Genomic DNA, 15495 nt, shown 5'->3' on the forward strand with positions numbered 1-15495 from the left:
ATTTTTAAACTTAGGCTACCAGCAATGCAAACGACCCCTGGTCAAGCTGGGACAACACAACAGGTGGTGATGGCTGGGCAGCAAAACCTGAAAATAGGCAGAAAAACAGCGCTTCAAACAACTGGGATGCAGCAGCATTTGGTCATCCACAGGCTTATCAAGGTCCAGGTCAGCTGAGTGTTTCCGTAACCATTGCTGATTATTGGGGTCTGGTAGGACTCCAGATAAACATAATTCAGAAAGTAAATAATGATATTTGATTTCAGAATTCTGCTAAAACTACATGGTAAACTCACTCAGAGACCATCAGCAGATTATTGTTGTGTGTAATAATAATAATAATAAGCCATTTTTATTAGATGTCTGTGTGGGTGTGTTGATTGGGACGTCTTACGCTATACCCTTATCGCCAGAATTCTCCAGAATGCTGTTTAGTCTTGACAGCTATTTGAATGTTGCATTAGGATACTGTAGAACTGAAAGATGCCAGTTAATTAGATGTACTGTTGTTCGCGTTAAGTGTGGTTTGGATATTATGTATGCAACTAGTATTGTCTCTTCTTTAGCGGCTGCTGATGACGATGACTGGGATGATGATTGGGATGACCCAAAATCAATGGCTGCACCCTATCTTGGATATAAAGAGGCAGAGCCTTCAGACCCAGCAGGGCTTCAGCGTGGCAATAGCCGTGGAGCTGCTATGAAGCTACCACTTAACAAGTAAAAACTGCAGGACTGAATAGGGTGGGGGAAGGGGAAATAGAAATTTAAAGAGGAATTTAAAATGGAATAGTTGACTGTGGTCACAAGCTGTAGTGCATTTTCCATGTAAAGTTTACAAATAATAAACTTGTTTCAGTGGGAAAGGGTAACAAAATCAGTATTCAGCTAAAGAAAATAGTAAAAAACAAAAACAAAACCTATTTATAAGTCCCAAACAAAACTTATTTCCTCAAATAAAACATGCCCTTCAATTGAGCTTTATCATCTCTTTTGTGTGGACTTGTTGGACCAAAATGTTGGTGTCCCTTAGGTGGTTTTGAACAGCTGGAATGATTTGACAATATAGTTTATTAGTTTTCACATTTTCTGCAGTAAGTGGATTTTAGTTAAGTGCTTTGTCTTGACAGGATAGTTCTTGCTTACAGCCAGAGATATAAATCCTTTGCACTCCTTTGCCCCGTGGGGCTTTTGTATGCACCTCCACCCCCACTCTTCAGCAGCCTCCTTCTGCCCAGTTGTCCAGCTCTGCAATTAGATATACATTCTGGATATTCTGTTTGTCTGTCTGTCACTTTTAAAAAAGAAAGTTAGTAATACAGTCAAGAGTGAGGGGGTTGATTGGGAAATGAGGAGATGAAATTCCTGCTAAGGACTGGGCCTTTTCATGCACTTGAAATGTTTCTGGATTCTGAACTGCAGGAGAATGTAACTGTCAGTTTATCAAATGACAGAAGAGAATTCAAGAGACCTCTCATATGGTGTTATAGTGACAGTTGGTACTAACAGTTCCTCTGCACCGTTTGTTCTGATTGGCTGAATTCAGCCACTCAGCAATGACTTAATTGTAGGTGCATATTTATTTACTCTTAATGCAGTTGTTTCCCAGTCTGTAACTAACTACATCATTTCAGCACCATTGTTTTAGTAACAGACGCATTTACCTTCTTGGATACACCAAATGTCTATAAAATATGGCAAGCAGTTCTGAATCTGCCAAAGAGCCTGTGAAAGAAGGATTCACTCACTTAATTTCTCTGATCAGATTTCCTGGATTTGCAAAACCTGGAGTGGAGCAGTATCTCTTGTCAAAGCAGCTAGCAAAACCCAAAGAGAAAATTCCTATAATTGTAAGTTTAAAATATTGTGTGTGTGTGTGTGTGTGTTGTATTCATATCTATCTTTGGCAACTGCCTGTGGCATTAGTGTGTAAACATATACATACTCACTTTTAGCCAAAGCAGTATGTACTTAGGAAAGTGCTTCTTGAATGAAAAGCCTGTCTGGCCTTGAACATGCTGAGTATGTTGCATACTTCCATGGGAACTGTGAAGCCTCAAGGGCACTCTTACAGAAATTAAGCATGCAATTCACAGGGACCAGGATTCAAGTCTTTGTTCATCACCCTACAGCACAATAACGCCACTATAATTTTTTGAGCAATTTTCTTCCTAGGCAGCTATTTGTGCTGAGTAGTTGAAATGGTATACTATCATTGAGAGATCCTAAAATGCTGTTTGCAAAAGGTGCTTTGGGCACCTGCTTCAAACTGGCATCCAGGTATAAAGTTCTGTGTGGCCCATTTCTGTATTATGCCTGATAATGCAGCTTGCTAAGCCTCTGGATTGCTTATTGTAGTAATTACTTTCAGGTATAGAATGGATGCATCTTTGGTTCTACATGTAGGTTTAGTGTGCATTAAATGCAATTGCATATTTTAGATTTGTGTAGCATGCCTGGAGTTAATAAATACTTTTGTTGTTCTGTAGATTGGAGATTATGGGCCAATGTGGGTGTATCCTACCTCTACATTTGACTGTGTTGTGGCTGATCCAAAAAAAGGTTCTAAAATGTATGGTTTGAAGAGCTACATCGAATATCAGCTTACGTGTACAGTAAGTGCGTACCAGAGAAGTTTCTTTAGGTGACATCTCAAAATGTCCCAATTCTTTTGATCGTTTATCTATGATTTACATCATACAGTTAAATAACCCTGACTTATACAGACATAGTAGTAAATATATTTTGGAAGTCATAAGCAAGAGTGTTTTGTCTGCCTATCTTACAGAACACTAATCGAGCTGTCAACCACAGATACAAGCACTTCGACTGGTTATATGAACGTCTCTTGATTAAGTTTGGATCAGCCATTCCAATTCCATCTCTTCCAGACAAGCAAGTGACAGGTAACCTTCTCTAAATTGATGGTTCTTGAAACAGGAAGTTTATGATTAGCTTTGTTGTTTTTCTGAAAGATGATATTAATGCAAGAGAGTCACTGTGAAAATGAGGACTTCTCAGCGTAAAACTGACTATCCCCTTAAATTTCATAAGAACAGTGGAGGAATAAAAATGTAGAGCGGCTACAAAGTGGTTGAGAACAGAGTATGCTGTTGCTGGTTTGTTTAAGAGCCTGCACTATTCTTTTTTTAATCTGCCTCCTAATGCTACACTTCCTGAAAAAAGTAGATGTTAATATTTTGTTTATACTGCCTTGATAGAGTTGAGGCTTTGTCTTTCCATTCATTATGTGCTTGATTGGGCTATTCTGAAACCAAAGGAGTGTTGGAATGTGGTCCAGTTTTTATAAAATATAAGATTAAAGTAATTCAGCATGTGATGTCCAAGGATTATGCTGTGGAAATCATAGGCCTTCTTGCAGTGGGGCAACTAAGCTTACCACTTCTGTTCTGATTAATTGGCATTTCTTTCCATTTGACTCTCTGTACCCCTGAAGTATGATCTTTTAAACAGATATCTTAAAGTCAGCCAATAAAAAAGAATCTGATGTGCAACCTGCTCTATAGCTCTGTGTAATGCTGGAAATGCAAACAGCATACCGCGTGAGAAGGAAATTGAGCATTGATGTGTGTACTACGATGCATGCCAAGGAAGTGGAAAACTAAGGAAGTGATTTACTTTTTCCTTAACTAGAACTTCAAGCATAGAATTCCAGCAGTTTTTTCCTGAAGTGCACACATGAGCTTGAAAGAAAGCCATAGCAGACTAGCACATTGGGAATCACTGATTAAGATTTAGAGAATTTATTCTCCATTATTTTGAGTATTGTGAGATTGAAAGAAACTTTATTTTCCAATCAGTGTTTATTCTCCTCTAACCTTGTTAAATGGTAATATAGAAAAATTGTATGCTTCTTGCTATTTTCTTTGCTAAATGCACTGGGGGTTTTTTGTTATTTTTTTAAAGTATGTTTGCAGTGTTAATGTCGACAATTAGCATATGCAAAATAAATGAGAGACTTAGCACTGCCTTATATTTTATTGTGGCGTTTCTCGCATTTATCTATTGCTTTGCAGCCCAAAGCAATAAAAACAATTAAAATAGAGTGCATGCACAGAAACACTTCATTTTTCCTTGATGTCTAGGTAAACGTTGGATCCAGTAGATTTAATCTGAACTTTGAAAAGCACATAAAACTGAAAGAGAAAGTAGGAAACAATGTTGCTCTTCCAAATTTGTCCTTTAGCTGTATGTACTTTATAAAGGAAGGAAAAAGTTGCCACGCCTCAATTTATGACTAGGGGGCAGGCTGTGGTGGGGAGCCTTCAGGCTTCATGAGCACTAGGAGAAGACTTCAAGGGCACCATTGTACCTATGGGCACAATGTTACTAGCTTCCGGCATCTTGTCAAGGACTCCACTGCCTCCACTGTGACTTAAAGAGAAAATTAAGAGTGAATTTATAGCATGCTGCTGGGTGTGGATGATTTAAATAGAACTCTTACCCTTCCAAGGGTCAGTAACTGCTGGGATTGCAAATGGCACACAAGTTGCAATTACCACTGCTATTCTTTTTTTTTTTTTTTTTGTCATTGACCATAGCTTTTCTTTCCCTAACCTTCCATACTTACCACTTTCTAAAACAAGCAACCTAACAATTCACCACCGTTATTCAAAGGGAGATTAAGCCAAGTGGATTATCTGTTTTAAATTGAAGTACATCTTAAGTCTCACAGGCAGGTGTGTGTGTTATAATAAATTGAAACATTGCATAGAATCTGTAAACTGACTAACTTGCAGCTTACGCAAAACCAAAGAATTAACTATATTCAGCTTTGTATAGGGTCCTTGAGATCTGGTGGTGATGTCCTCTTAACAGTCTCACATAGCATGCAATATGTGGTCATGTATAAGAGGGCAGTCTTGATCATCACACCTAGGTTGTGAAATGTCCCCCCCCCCCCCAATATACCATATTTTTTCGTGTATAAGACTAGGTTTTTTACCTTAAATATAATGTCAAAAATTAGGGGGCGTCTTATACACGGATACATCTCCCATTTTCTTAAATCTGAGTCCTCCCAAAATAGTTGGTGCCAACCCTGTTGTGTTACAGACACCTTTTGAAGATCCTATTTATTTCCCTAGCCATTTGACTGAGCTATTTTCCTCCCTTGTTGAATTTCATGTGACTTGGATGTTTGCTGCTTGTTTTAGATTATATTGTACCCTGCTCTGGGATTTTTAGTGAAGGGCAGGCTAAAAGGCTTCAAATAAGTAAATAAGCTAAAAATTGCTTGTCTTATTGGAGGGGGAGGAGGATAGATGGCATTAAGTGTGAATGTCAGTATCTGTTACTAATTGGCCTGCAGGGCGTTTCGAGGAAGAATTCATCAAAATGAGAATGGAGAGGCTACAGGCATGGATGACCAGGATGTGTCGTCATCCAGTTGTTTCAGAAAGTGAAGTTTTTCAGCAGTTCCTTAGTTTCCGTGATGAAAAGGTATTACATTCAATTGTTTTTAATTGCTTTGAGAGAAATCTTTCTAGACAGTGCCATTAGATATACATCTCCAAAAGCAGTAGCGAGTAGTCCCTGGTTTAACATTTATTTCATAAAATTTATATACAGCTTGATTGTGAGAAAGGGGATGACGCCTATGCGCCTTTTGGTGCATAGTTTAAAAGGGGATAAAATGGAATACTGTTATTTTTAGAAAACCATTTTCCCAAAGGCAGGTGGGAATATGGCTTTTTGTAGAAGCACCTCGCTTACGAACACTAACATTTTTCAAGCAGCAATTTGGTAAAGTTGTTACCTAACTTAGCTTAAGTCTAAAGTACTGGTCGATAGAGAGTGCTAAGCAATATTATATATGTATGACTAAAACAACAAATTAACATGGCTTCCCTTCTGGAAAATGTACGAGTAAGTTTGGGCAAGATATTTTTCCAGGCCAAGTTATAATGCAAAGAGCCCCTTTATGTGCATGGTCAGGGCTTAAGCTGTTGCTGCAGCTATTTGGATCATTCTTGTTTTATTTATTTCAGAGGATTTTTATACCTCTTGATTGTAATAAAACCTCAAAGCGGTTTATGAAAAGCATAAAACGATAAAATTACCCCCAAAAAAGTTTTAAACAACTTTTTAAAATATAAAAAGTTAAAATAAACAATAAGCTAAAAACCAGAGTAAAACACATGCCAACATTCTACACATCCGGATAGGCTTGCATAAACAAAAATATTCTTGGCAGGTGCCGAAAAGAGTACAGTGAAAGAGGCCTACCTTACATCAATAGGCAGGGAATTCCAAAGTGTGGATACTGCCACACTAAATGATTGATTTCTTACAAATGTGAAGCAAGAGTTATGTGGCATCTGTAACAGTGCCAGTTTTGCAGGTCAAAGTGGTCGAGTAGGTATGTATGAAGTTAGGCAATCTCACTAGTAAATGACCTCAGGCTGTTAAAAGTTTCATATATTAATAGGAACACCTTGAAGTTGGCCCGGCAGTAAATCTGCAACCAGTGCAGATCTCTGTGCAGGGATGTTCTATGCTGGCAGAGTCTCACTCCTCTTGGCGATCATGCTGTGGCATTCTGCACTAACTGCAGCTTTCAAATCAAGCACAAGTGAAGCCACACATAGAGCACATTGCAGTAATCCAGTGCTGAAGTGACCAGTGAATGAGCTACACTCAGCTTTCAAATAGCTACATTAAAAATTCAGTGTGAAACTTCCCCAAGATTAAAAAGATATTTTTGCAGAAAGGAGCTTTCTGAAAAAGAAGCTGAAGAATAATAGATGTTAAGTCACATATGTGGCTGTCTGGATCACGGCTTCTTTTATGCTTGATTATTGTTTTTCTTACCAGTTTTGAATTGAGGACTTGGGGAATCTGAAGATCTATGGCAGGCCCCTGCCCTGCTCAAGAAACGTATGGGAGCAGGCCAAAGACCCTATGTGATTGAGACTGTTCAAGATGTCACTGCAAGAGTGTGTTGTCTCAAATTACCACACTTGTTCTTTTCCCTAGGAATGGAAAACCGGTAAAAGGAAGGCAGAAAAAGATGAGGTTGTGGGTGTTATGGTCTTTTCTACTATGGAACCAGAAGCACCCGACTTGGATTTGTTAGAAATGTAAGGTGTTGGATTCTTCCTTTTCATGTCTTATTTCAAAATTGCTGTTGCCTGCTTTTAAAAAATTGTGCACTTGTTTTTAAAGCATATTTAATCTAAAATGTAGTTTTCACTTTGCAAAAGGGATGTAAACTGTGCTGAGGGCATGTGGCCTAGTCAGTATGCAAAAAGAAAAAAAAAATCCAGATAAAAAATGTTCACAGTAGAAAATGAAAAAAACACTGTATAATTCAGTTCTTTATTATACAGTGAACAGAAATGTGATGCAGTTGGGAAGTTCACTAAAGCCATGGATGATGGAGTTAAGGAGTTGTTGACAGTGGGCCACGAACACTGGAAACGCTGTACAGGACGTAAGTGTTGGAATATATTTAACACAATGAAATTTGTCATTTCTTGACTAATTTTTTAATTACAACTCATTTTTGAATTACAACTCATTACCAAACTTAAAACCATGGAGAGACCTGGCCTGAACAAAGACATTGGATTCTTATCTCATTATACATGACAAAGCCATTTCTCACCTTCTCACCCCTTGCTTTTTCCTGTAAGACCTATTGCAGTCGTTAAGAGTCGTCAACAGGCTCTTCTCAGCTATCTGCCAATCACCCATTCCCACCACCCTTCTGAGTAATACCCCTCCCCACCTTCTCACTATATAGAAGGGTCTGGCAACTTCTGTTTCAGTGTATCTGAAGAAGTGTGCTTGCACACGAAAGCTCATACCAAGAACTAACTTAGTTGGTCTTTAAGGTGCTACTGGAAGGAATTTTTTTGTTTTAATTTTTTAATGTGTTTATATAATGTGTAACAGGACTTACTTTGGCAAAAGACTAGAACTACTAGTGCAGTGTTCATGAAATGAATGAATCAATTGCATATAAAATATGCAATCCACAAAAGTGACTGTGCTTGCCTCATAAACACTTGAAAGCTCTGGTTCTGACAGACGTTGCTTTTGGAAGTTGCCCCACAGCTTATGCATTCTTATTTTTTAATCATTCTTCTTCTTTTTTTAAGATGTTTGAATAAGTTCTCAAGATCTGGAATGGGTGTGGGTGTGGGTGTGTGTTCTGGGTTTAAAGAGCTCTTACAGAATGGTTTTTTCTCCTTCACATGATTTTGCAATGAGCATGTGTTTATCTACTGTAGGCAACTTTATTTACAGAATACTTGGCGAACAAAATGAATTTTCAAAGCTAGTAAATGTTTTAGATCTTGGTGTTTTGAAAGCATAACCGAGCTTGCCAGAAAAGATCACAGCAGAATAAACAGAGTCATCCAACTTGGTATAGCTGGATTAATGCCAATTTTCCAAGATCCACCTTTTGAATGAATTTGGAAATGAACTATTGTTCATATTACTGGTATGGTTGTGTAGTGTGACAGTTTGCATACATGATTCATTAGCCATTTGTAGTATGTTTTTTAAAAGGCACAATTGCTCTAGAAAAGCATTTCTGTATGAAAGACTCAGACTACTTAACTGATCTGCACCAAGCTGCCATTTGAAAAGTAAATACACCACAGAACTGTTTAATGTAGCCCCATAGACCTTGGACTTCAGAAATGAGTTTCCCATTAGATCTTGAGGTCACAGGGGACACTGCAAGCTTGGGCCAAGCAGCTGAAGCACTTGTATACCCACTGATCAAAGTAAATGAACTAATGGCACCAAGAGGGTAGTGCAAGTACTAGTAATCAAGCCAGTGGATGTGAAATACAGTGGTACCTCGGGTTACAGACGCTTCAGGTCACAGACTCTGCAAACCCAGAAATAGTACCTCGGGTTAATAACTTTGCTTCAGGATGAGAACAGAAATCGCACGGCAGCGGGAGGCCCCATTAGCTAAAGTGGTACCTCAGGTTAAGAACAGTTTCAGGTTAAGAACGGACCTCCAAAACAAACCAAGTTCTTAACCCAAGGTACCACTGTAAATGTGAGGAGAGAGGTGGAGAATACAGGGACTATCAGAAAGAACTTTGGCTGCCTGCCATACTGGTGTTTATTTAGGTCAGGGGTCGGCAACCTAAGGTCCATGGGCCAGTAGTGGCCCACAAGGCTTGTCTAACCGGCCCATAGTGACCCCTGCCGCCCCCCACTCTTACCGGCACGGTGCAGGGACCGACTTCCGGGTTGATGGTGCCTGTGTGCATGCGCACGGGTGCTGCTCCAACCCGGATGTGCACCGGAAATAGCATGTGCACATGCGTATGGGACGGAGAAGCGCCCATGCACACACACTAATTATGGCGCACTTCCAGGTCGGAAGAGCACCAGAAATAGCGCCTGTGCATGGGCGCTCCTCCGACCCGGAAGAGCGCACGGGCGCACTTGCTCCAGCCCATCCTCTGACAGATGGAGCGTCAACCAGCCCATCCTCTGATAAGATTGCCCACCTCTGATTTAGGTAGTGTTTTGTAGTCAGTTATTTGCTGAGTTGGCTCCTGCATAATGCTACATGCACGAATCTCAGCAAGCCCAAGTGAAGCACTGAGCTTATGCACTCATCCTTCCCCTTGTCTCCTCCTGTTTGTGCCAGGAATGATGGATTAAAGCAAACAAATGGTTTCATAAACAAGCCAGCTTCAAGTAAAGCTGACTGGTTTAACAAACTATTGCCAGTAAATCAGGATCTCTGATACATGCGTAATGCTAAGTCAAGCTTCTTTGAAACAAAGTAATCTCAGCAGAAGTCCTCCTCTTTGCCGCATGGGAGGTGGTGGCAGGGCGAGCCCCCCACGGGGTGCCTTCTTGTCACCCCCTCAAAGATGGCACCCGGGGCGCCCTGCCCCCCCTTTGCTCCGCCCCGATGGGAGGATGGGGAGGGGAGTTGTATGAGATGCGTACTGTACTTCACTTGGGCTCATTGAAGCTCATCTACGTAACCCTGCATAGCCACTAAACACTAGCACTGCTTTTAAACAAGCTCATTGCATTTTTCTGGCTTTACCAGATTATATCTTAACGTTAAATCCTTTTTTTTCTTTCAGCATTGCCCAAGGAATACCAGAAAATAGGAAAAGCTTTACAGGGTTTAGCAGTGGTTTTCCATAGCAGTGGTTATCAAGGTATTTCATTCTAGCTCTGTTTTGATTTGTCTTTCAAAGCAACTTCACCTGTTTCTAGTATTTGGGCTGCATTAATTGGATGAGCTCGGAATAAATATTTTGGGTTTTTACTGGACTAAACTTCCTTCAAACATCAGGTAAGCTGAACATATGAAAAGAGCCCTGCTGGATCAGGCGAAAGACTTACATAGTCCTGCCACTGTTCTCTTAGTGGCTACCAAGATGCTTATGAGTCCTTCCCTGTCATGCCCCGATTTATAAGGATTAGATATTGGGGTTAAATATTTGTTTTAAGCAAAGGCATCAATACTAGAAATACGATTTATTAATATAATCTCTGTTTGGAGAGTTATATTGATAGTGATTTCTTAAAAGATCAAAATATTGTGGTTAACTGTTGTAACCTCCCTTCTAGTAAGACTTTTACACAGGACAGCCTCTCAGACAAACTCAATCACTGGCACCCTTCTGATTTTTTTGCCAGACATGTATTAAGCACACATTGTGTATTGATACTCAGGCCTTTTCCACACACCTGCCTCAGCTGTTTGCTTCTCATCCAACTCCTCAACAGCCTTTCCCTAACTGATAGCTAACTCCCAACTGTCTGGAACATCCAGTTAATTGCTGTGACCCAGAGCAATCAGACTAAAATTATGTGATCCAGGCCCTGTATAATGAAATCTTAAAGCAGCTATCTCTCTCCTCTCTCCAATATCAGCTCTGCAGGCTTTGAACTCTGTTGCAGAGGTCACAGAACATGTTTTCATTCCAAACATAAACAGTTTACAGCATTTCTCTGCAACAGTAAACAAAGAATAGGTGAATTAGACTACATGAAAGCCCTGCTGTTTTGCCCTAAAACTTAATGTGCCAAACTAAACCCCAGCCTTGTGTTGATGTGTTCAGCAGAAACATTTGAACATGTGTGGCTAGGGAAGGATATGAAAAATATAAAGATGCTATCATTTAATTTTGTCATCTTAGTCCTGATAGTTTGCCAGTTTCAAATTTATAATTACTGGTATAATTAAAGGCGGTTTATTTTTCCTCATGGATTGGTTTATTCTTCGCATTTGAAGTAAGTCTTAAGTAAGATTTTTATATTAAGTATTGATTTACTTCCACAAATACTTATAAACCTTCTACTATAGAAATCACTGCATGTACCAACAAACACTTATTTTAAAATGTAGATGTTTCTACATGTCCCATTTTTGTTTGTTTCAGCGACTCATTTTGACGTACTTGAAAACCTCTATGTCTCATTTGTTTTTAGGAGAGTCTGACCTCCATGAAGCAATAACAGAAGCAGGAAAAACATATGAAGAAATTGCCAGTCTTGTAGCAGAACAGGTATGTCATACTACTACATTGTGGGGGGAAGTCCATGGGTGAGTTCAAATGGAGCAGGTGTTTGCTTACATGGTGAGCCACCTTCTGGAGCTGGTTGGGGAGAAGAGAAACAAGAGGTCATGTTGTACAAGTGGGCAAAGCTCATTGGATGGCTGTCTCCCTAGGAATGCATAGCATACTTTGAGTGATTATAAAGGTGCTAAGAATTTAGCAAGAGTCGGTGATTATAAAACACTTTGAGGTTCCCCCCCTTACAATCATGCAGTATATAAATTTTATGAAATAAATAAAATCTACCACCATAGTCATGGTATGCAGAAGCCTGCTTCTGTATCAGTAAATGAATGGGAAATTTGTGTGTAACTGGGAGCTGGGCATGCAACTCCTAACCTGCTAGCTCTATAAAGTGCAGGGGGCAGCGGCTAGATTCAGCCACACCAACACATGATTTTCAGGATATGTGCCTCTTTTTAAAGGGCAATGGGCAAAAAAAACCCCTGAAATCTTATACCCCCTGTTGTATTAAAGCCTATTTGTACAAAGATTGGGTAAAATACAGTGATTTATGTTCACTGATTTTATATTTGAATTTGCTATCTTTTTTTAAAGTAACAATTTCTTACATGTATCCATTTGCAATTTGTAGGTGAGCTGCCATTTTTCAGCACTCAAAATTTCATGATCCCCTCCCCATTGGTAGTCTTCTAATTTTCAGTTTAGATGTGGAGTTTGTATGACCTATTGTTACGGAGTCAATAACTGGATTTCCCCCCTCTTTATCAGCCAAAGCAGGATCTTCATTTTCTAATGGAAACCAATCATGAATACAAAGGATTTCTTGGTTGCTTCCCAGATATCATAGGTGCTCACAAGGTAAGGAGCCTTTTTCACCATGACTTTTAAAGAGGTGGGAGCTACTTATCATAGTGTAAGTTATGCAGACTCTTGGTCTCTTCAGGAAAGGAAAAGGGGTCTTGCTACTACCTGCTAAGTTTTGGGATGTGTGTATTTTAGTTGGTTTTTGTATTTGATTGGTTGCTGAAGTGGATGGAAGTAGTTTTCCTGCTTGTTTTTAGGGTGAAGGGGTGTTCTGTCTGCCCTTTTTTGCATTGTTTGGGGAATTGCTTTACACCTTGGAGGTTTGGCATTTGATGTTTGCTTTTTTTGGTAGGATGTATGTGTTTTGTCTGCAGGGTGCTTTTTTGCGGGGGGGGGGGAGCAGTCCTGAGCACCACCAGTTTTTCTACTGGGATATGGGTATTTTGTGTTGCCCACAGCAAGTTCTTGGATTTCCAGATGTGCCTGCAGGCCAAGAAAGGTTGGGGGTTCTTGTCCTAGGGTATTTGGAGAAGGGCTATAGCTCAGTGGCAGAGCATCTGCCTTGCAGGCAAAATGGCTCAGCTTCAGTCCCCAGGTGGGGCTGAGAAAGATTATCTTCTGAAATACTGGGGAACCACTGTCACTGAGTTTCAACACTACTGAGCTAGATGGTCCAGTGGTCCAGCTCATAACAAGGCAGCTTCCTGTGAAGACCAAGATTAGAAAGCCTGCATAGAGTATGGTGCACACTGTATAGTTCTCACACTTGAGGAAACCCAAAATAGTCTCTGTGGTTTATAAAGTGTGATGGAAGCTGAGAGCTTCAGTCACTATTTTGAGAGGACTTTCAGGAGCACTTTTCTGTGGAAGAAACTATTAGGGAGCAACTCAGCATAGCATTATGGAAATAGCTCCATCAGTGCAAGCATTTCACCTTGCCGGATGGAACAATCCTCCCTCTCCTCCGCCTGCATATGCTGTTCTAGGGGTTTTCCTGACCACCCAAAGAGCCAGTTGAGAGGTTGGCAAGCTGAGAAAATGCTGTTGAGCTAGCACAAGTCCTTAATTGAATCTAGCCTTAAGACATTAAATATCCACATAGGCAACCTCTAATTTCGGTTGATTATCTGCCCCACAAAACCCAGGCATTTTATTCAAAGTCAGGCTGATTACGACAAGTTAGGTGTTAACAGTGTTGTAGCTGTGTTGTAGCTGTGTTTACCCTTTGTGACTGCCCCCTCCAGGATACATGAAAATGGCTAAGCATCTTTTGTGGCTATACTTTAATGTATTTTAGTAGCTTAAATTTAAACTTAATTTTGAAACTACTGATGGCAGATTCATAGTCATCTGATGATGACCTGAAACTACTGCCCACTGCCTTTCCCAAGCCAGTTTTGCAACAGCGCTGCTTGCTGTGCAGAGGATTGCAGTTCTGCATGCATAAATAGCAGCACAAAACTAGTGTACATTGCAGCTTGGTTTTATAGTTTCCATAGCATGCCCCATGATTGTGTGAATTGGTTTGGAGGAAGATTAAGTATGTGGTGGTTGATCCTAGCATACAACACTCCTCCTTCCAGGCTTTGTAAATTTTTGAGGGAGGGGAGGGAGTCTTAGGAAATAGAATGAACGCAGATACAACACAGGCAAATGAAACTAATTAATTTAATTTGAGATGCTTTTCCGTTGATGCTTTATGTGATGTTTTGTCTTAACAGGGAGCAATAGAAAAAGTGAAGGAAAGTGATAAATTAGTTGCTACCAGCAAAATCACCCCACAGGATAAACAAAGCATGCTGAAGCGTGTAAGCACCATGTCATATGCACTACAAGGTAAAATGTACTTTACATTTAAATGACATGGTTTCCCCTGTTAATTGGGAATGGGGATAGAAGGGGATTGGTGAAAGGGAATTTTAAGAATAATTTTAGTCACATTACAAATACGTGATGTTTATATGGTTTGGGGTGCAGGGAGTGAAGAGGTTTTCCCCACCTGTCTGAATTAATTGGTGTTCCCTCCGTCTCTCTCTGTGTGTGTAGTCAGAAAGGGAATCCCTTTCACTTGCTTTCTGGAACAGTAGCAGTATTCGTCTACTGTATTAAATGAAGACTTCTGTATGCTTATGTAAGAGCAGCAGTGTCAAACAACATAAGGCAGGCTTCGGGGTTGACCTGCATATGATTGGGGAGTGTAATCTGTGGTGACATTGGGTGAGATACTCAGTCTTTATTCTTGATTAGTTAAGACAAAATACTTCAGTCTCAAATCAGCCTTTCATTGGCTCTGCCAGTTGGGTGGGGTATAAATAATAAAATCGTTTTTGGTTGTTGCTGCTGCTACTCCTGCTGCCATGCCTTCAACAGAAAAACGGTTTCCTACCCCTCCACTACCATAAAAGTGCAAAATCTGGCATTTTGCTTGGATTCCTAAATGAGTAAAATTTATTCCTTTTTGGAGTCAGACTTCAATATTGTCTCTGGTTTTGATTTTTACAGCTGAAATGAATCACTTCCACAGTAACCGAATTTATGATTACAATAGTGTGATGCGCTTGTATCTGGAGCAACAGGCACAGTTCTATGAAACAGTAAGTTGCAATGTGTCTTGAACTCTCTCTGTCTGCACTTGCTTATTCTTCCAAAATTTCATATTTTTTCATAAAAATTATACAAACCACTTGATTGTAAAAAAACAACCTTCCATGGACTGTTTCAAGTGCATTTGTGCTCAAATACTCATCATGTGCTTGAAATTGTTGACTTGAACTATGGTTAGTTCAGAAACACTTCATGTGGTGAACAAATTTATTTTTAAAATACAGGTTTATGAAGTAATAGTTCTTTCATCCCCTCATTGGAAAATGCTACTTGGCACTGCCAATTCTTCCTCTACCACATACTTCGCATGACAAGACTATGCAGCTGCTGCTTGCTTTTTGGCTGGGATTCACAATGAATTGCATTTGGCAGTTCATTAGCAATTCTTTTCATTCCTTTCAGAGAAGGGATAATGATTAAGCTGTATGCAGTTATTCCGCTTAATTCTCTCTAATTTCATCCCTTTTATACCTTGGAAAGTGAACACGTGTAGTGTTAGCCTACTGCCGGGGGGTGGGGGTGGGGGGTGGCAGCTTCT

The 15495-nt window shown here is 39.9% G+C and overlaps 1 protein-coding gene across 3 annotated transcripts in view; it reads left to right on the top strand.

Moving 5' to 3' along the window:
* SNX9 (sorting nexin 9) overlaps nt 1–15495 on the top strand; it is a 45784-nt gene that overhangs the window by 25995 nt on the left and 4294 nt on the right. For all 3 annotated transcript variants that reach the window (XM_080998383.1, XM_080998382.1, XM_080998384.1), the window contains 13 exons: nt 15–168; nt 567–720; nt 1766–1850; nt 2490–2615; nt 2789–2906; nt 5333–5463; nt 7000–7103; nt 7353–7456; nt 10101–10178; nt 11458–11534; nt 12318–12407; nt 14075–14189; nt 14856–14947. In XM_080998383.1, the coding sequence (XP_080854509.1) occupies nt 15–168; nt 567–720; nt 1766–1850; nt 2490–2615; nt 2789–2906; nt 5333–5463; nt 7000–7103; nt 7353–7456; nt 10101–10178; nt 11458–11534; nt 12318–12407; nt 14075–14189; nt 14856–14947 (1428 nt within the window). The remainder of the gene's footprint in view (nt 1–14; nt 169–566; nt 721–1765; nt 1851–2489; nt 2616–2788; nt 2907–5332; nt 5464–6999; nt 7104–7352; nt 7457–10100; nt 10179–11457; nt 11535–12317; nt 12408–14074; nt 14190–14855; nt 14948–15495) is intronic.

Source organism: Podarcis pityusensis, assembly GCF_964106645.2.
Source record: "Podarcis pityusensis genome assembly, chromosome: 3".
Taxonomy (NCBI): Eukaryota; Metazoa; Chordata; class Lepidosauria; order Squamata; family Lacertidae; genus Podarcis; species Podarcis pityusensis.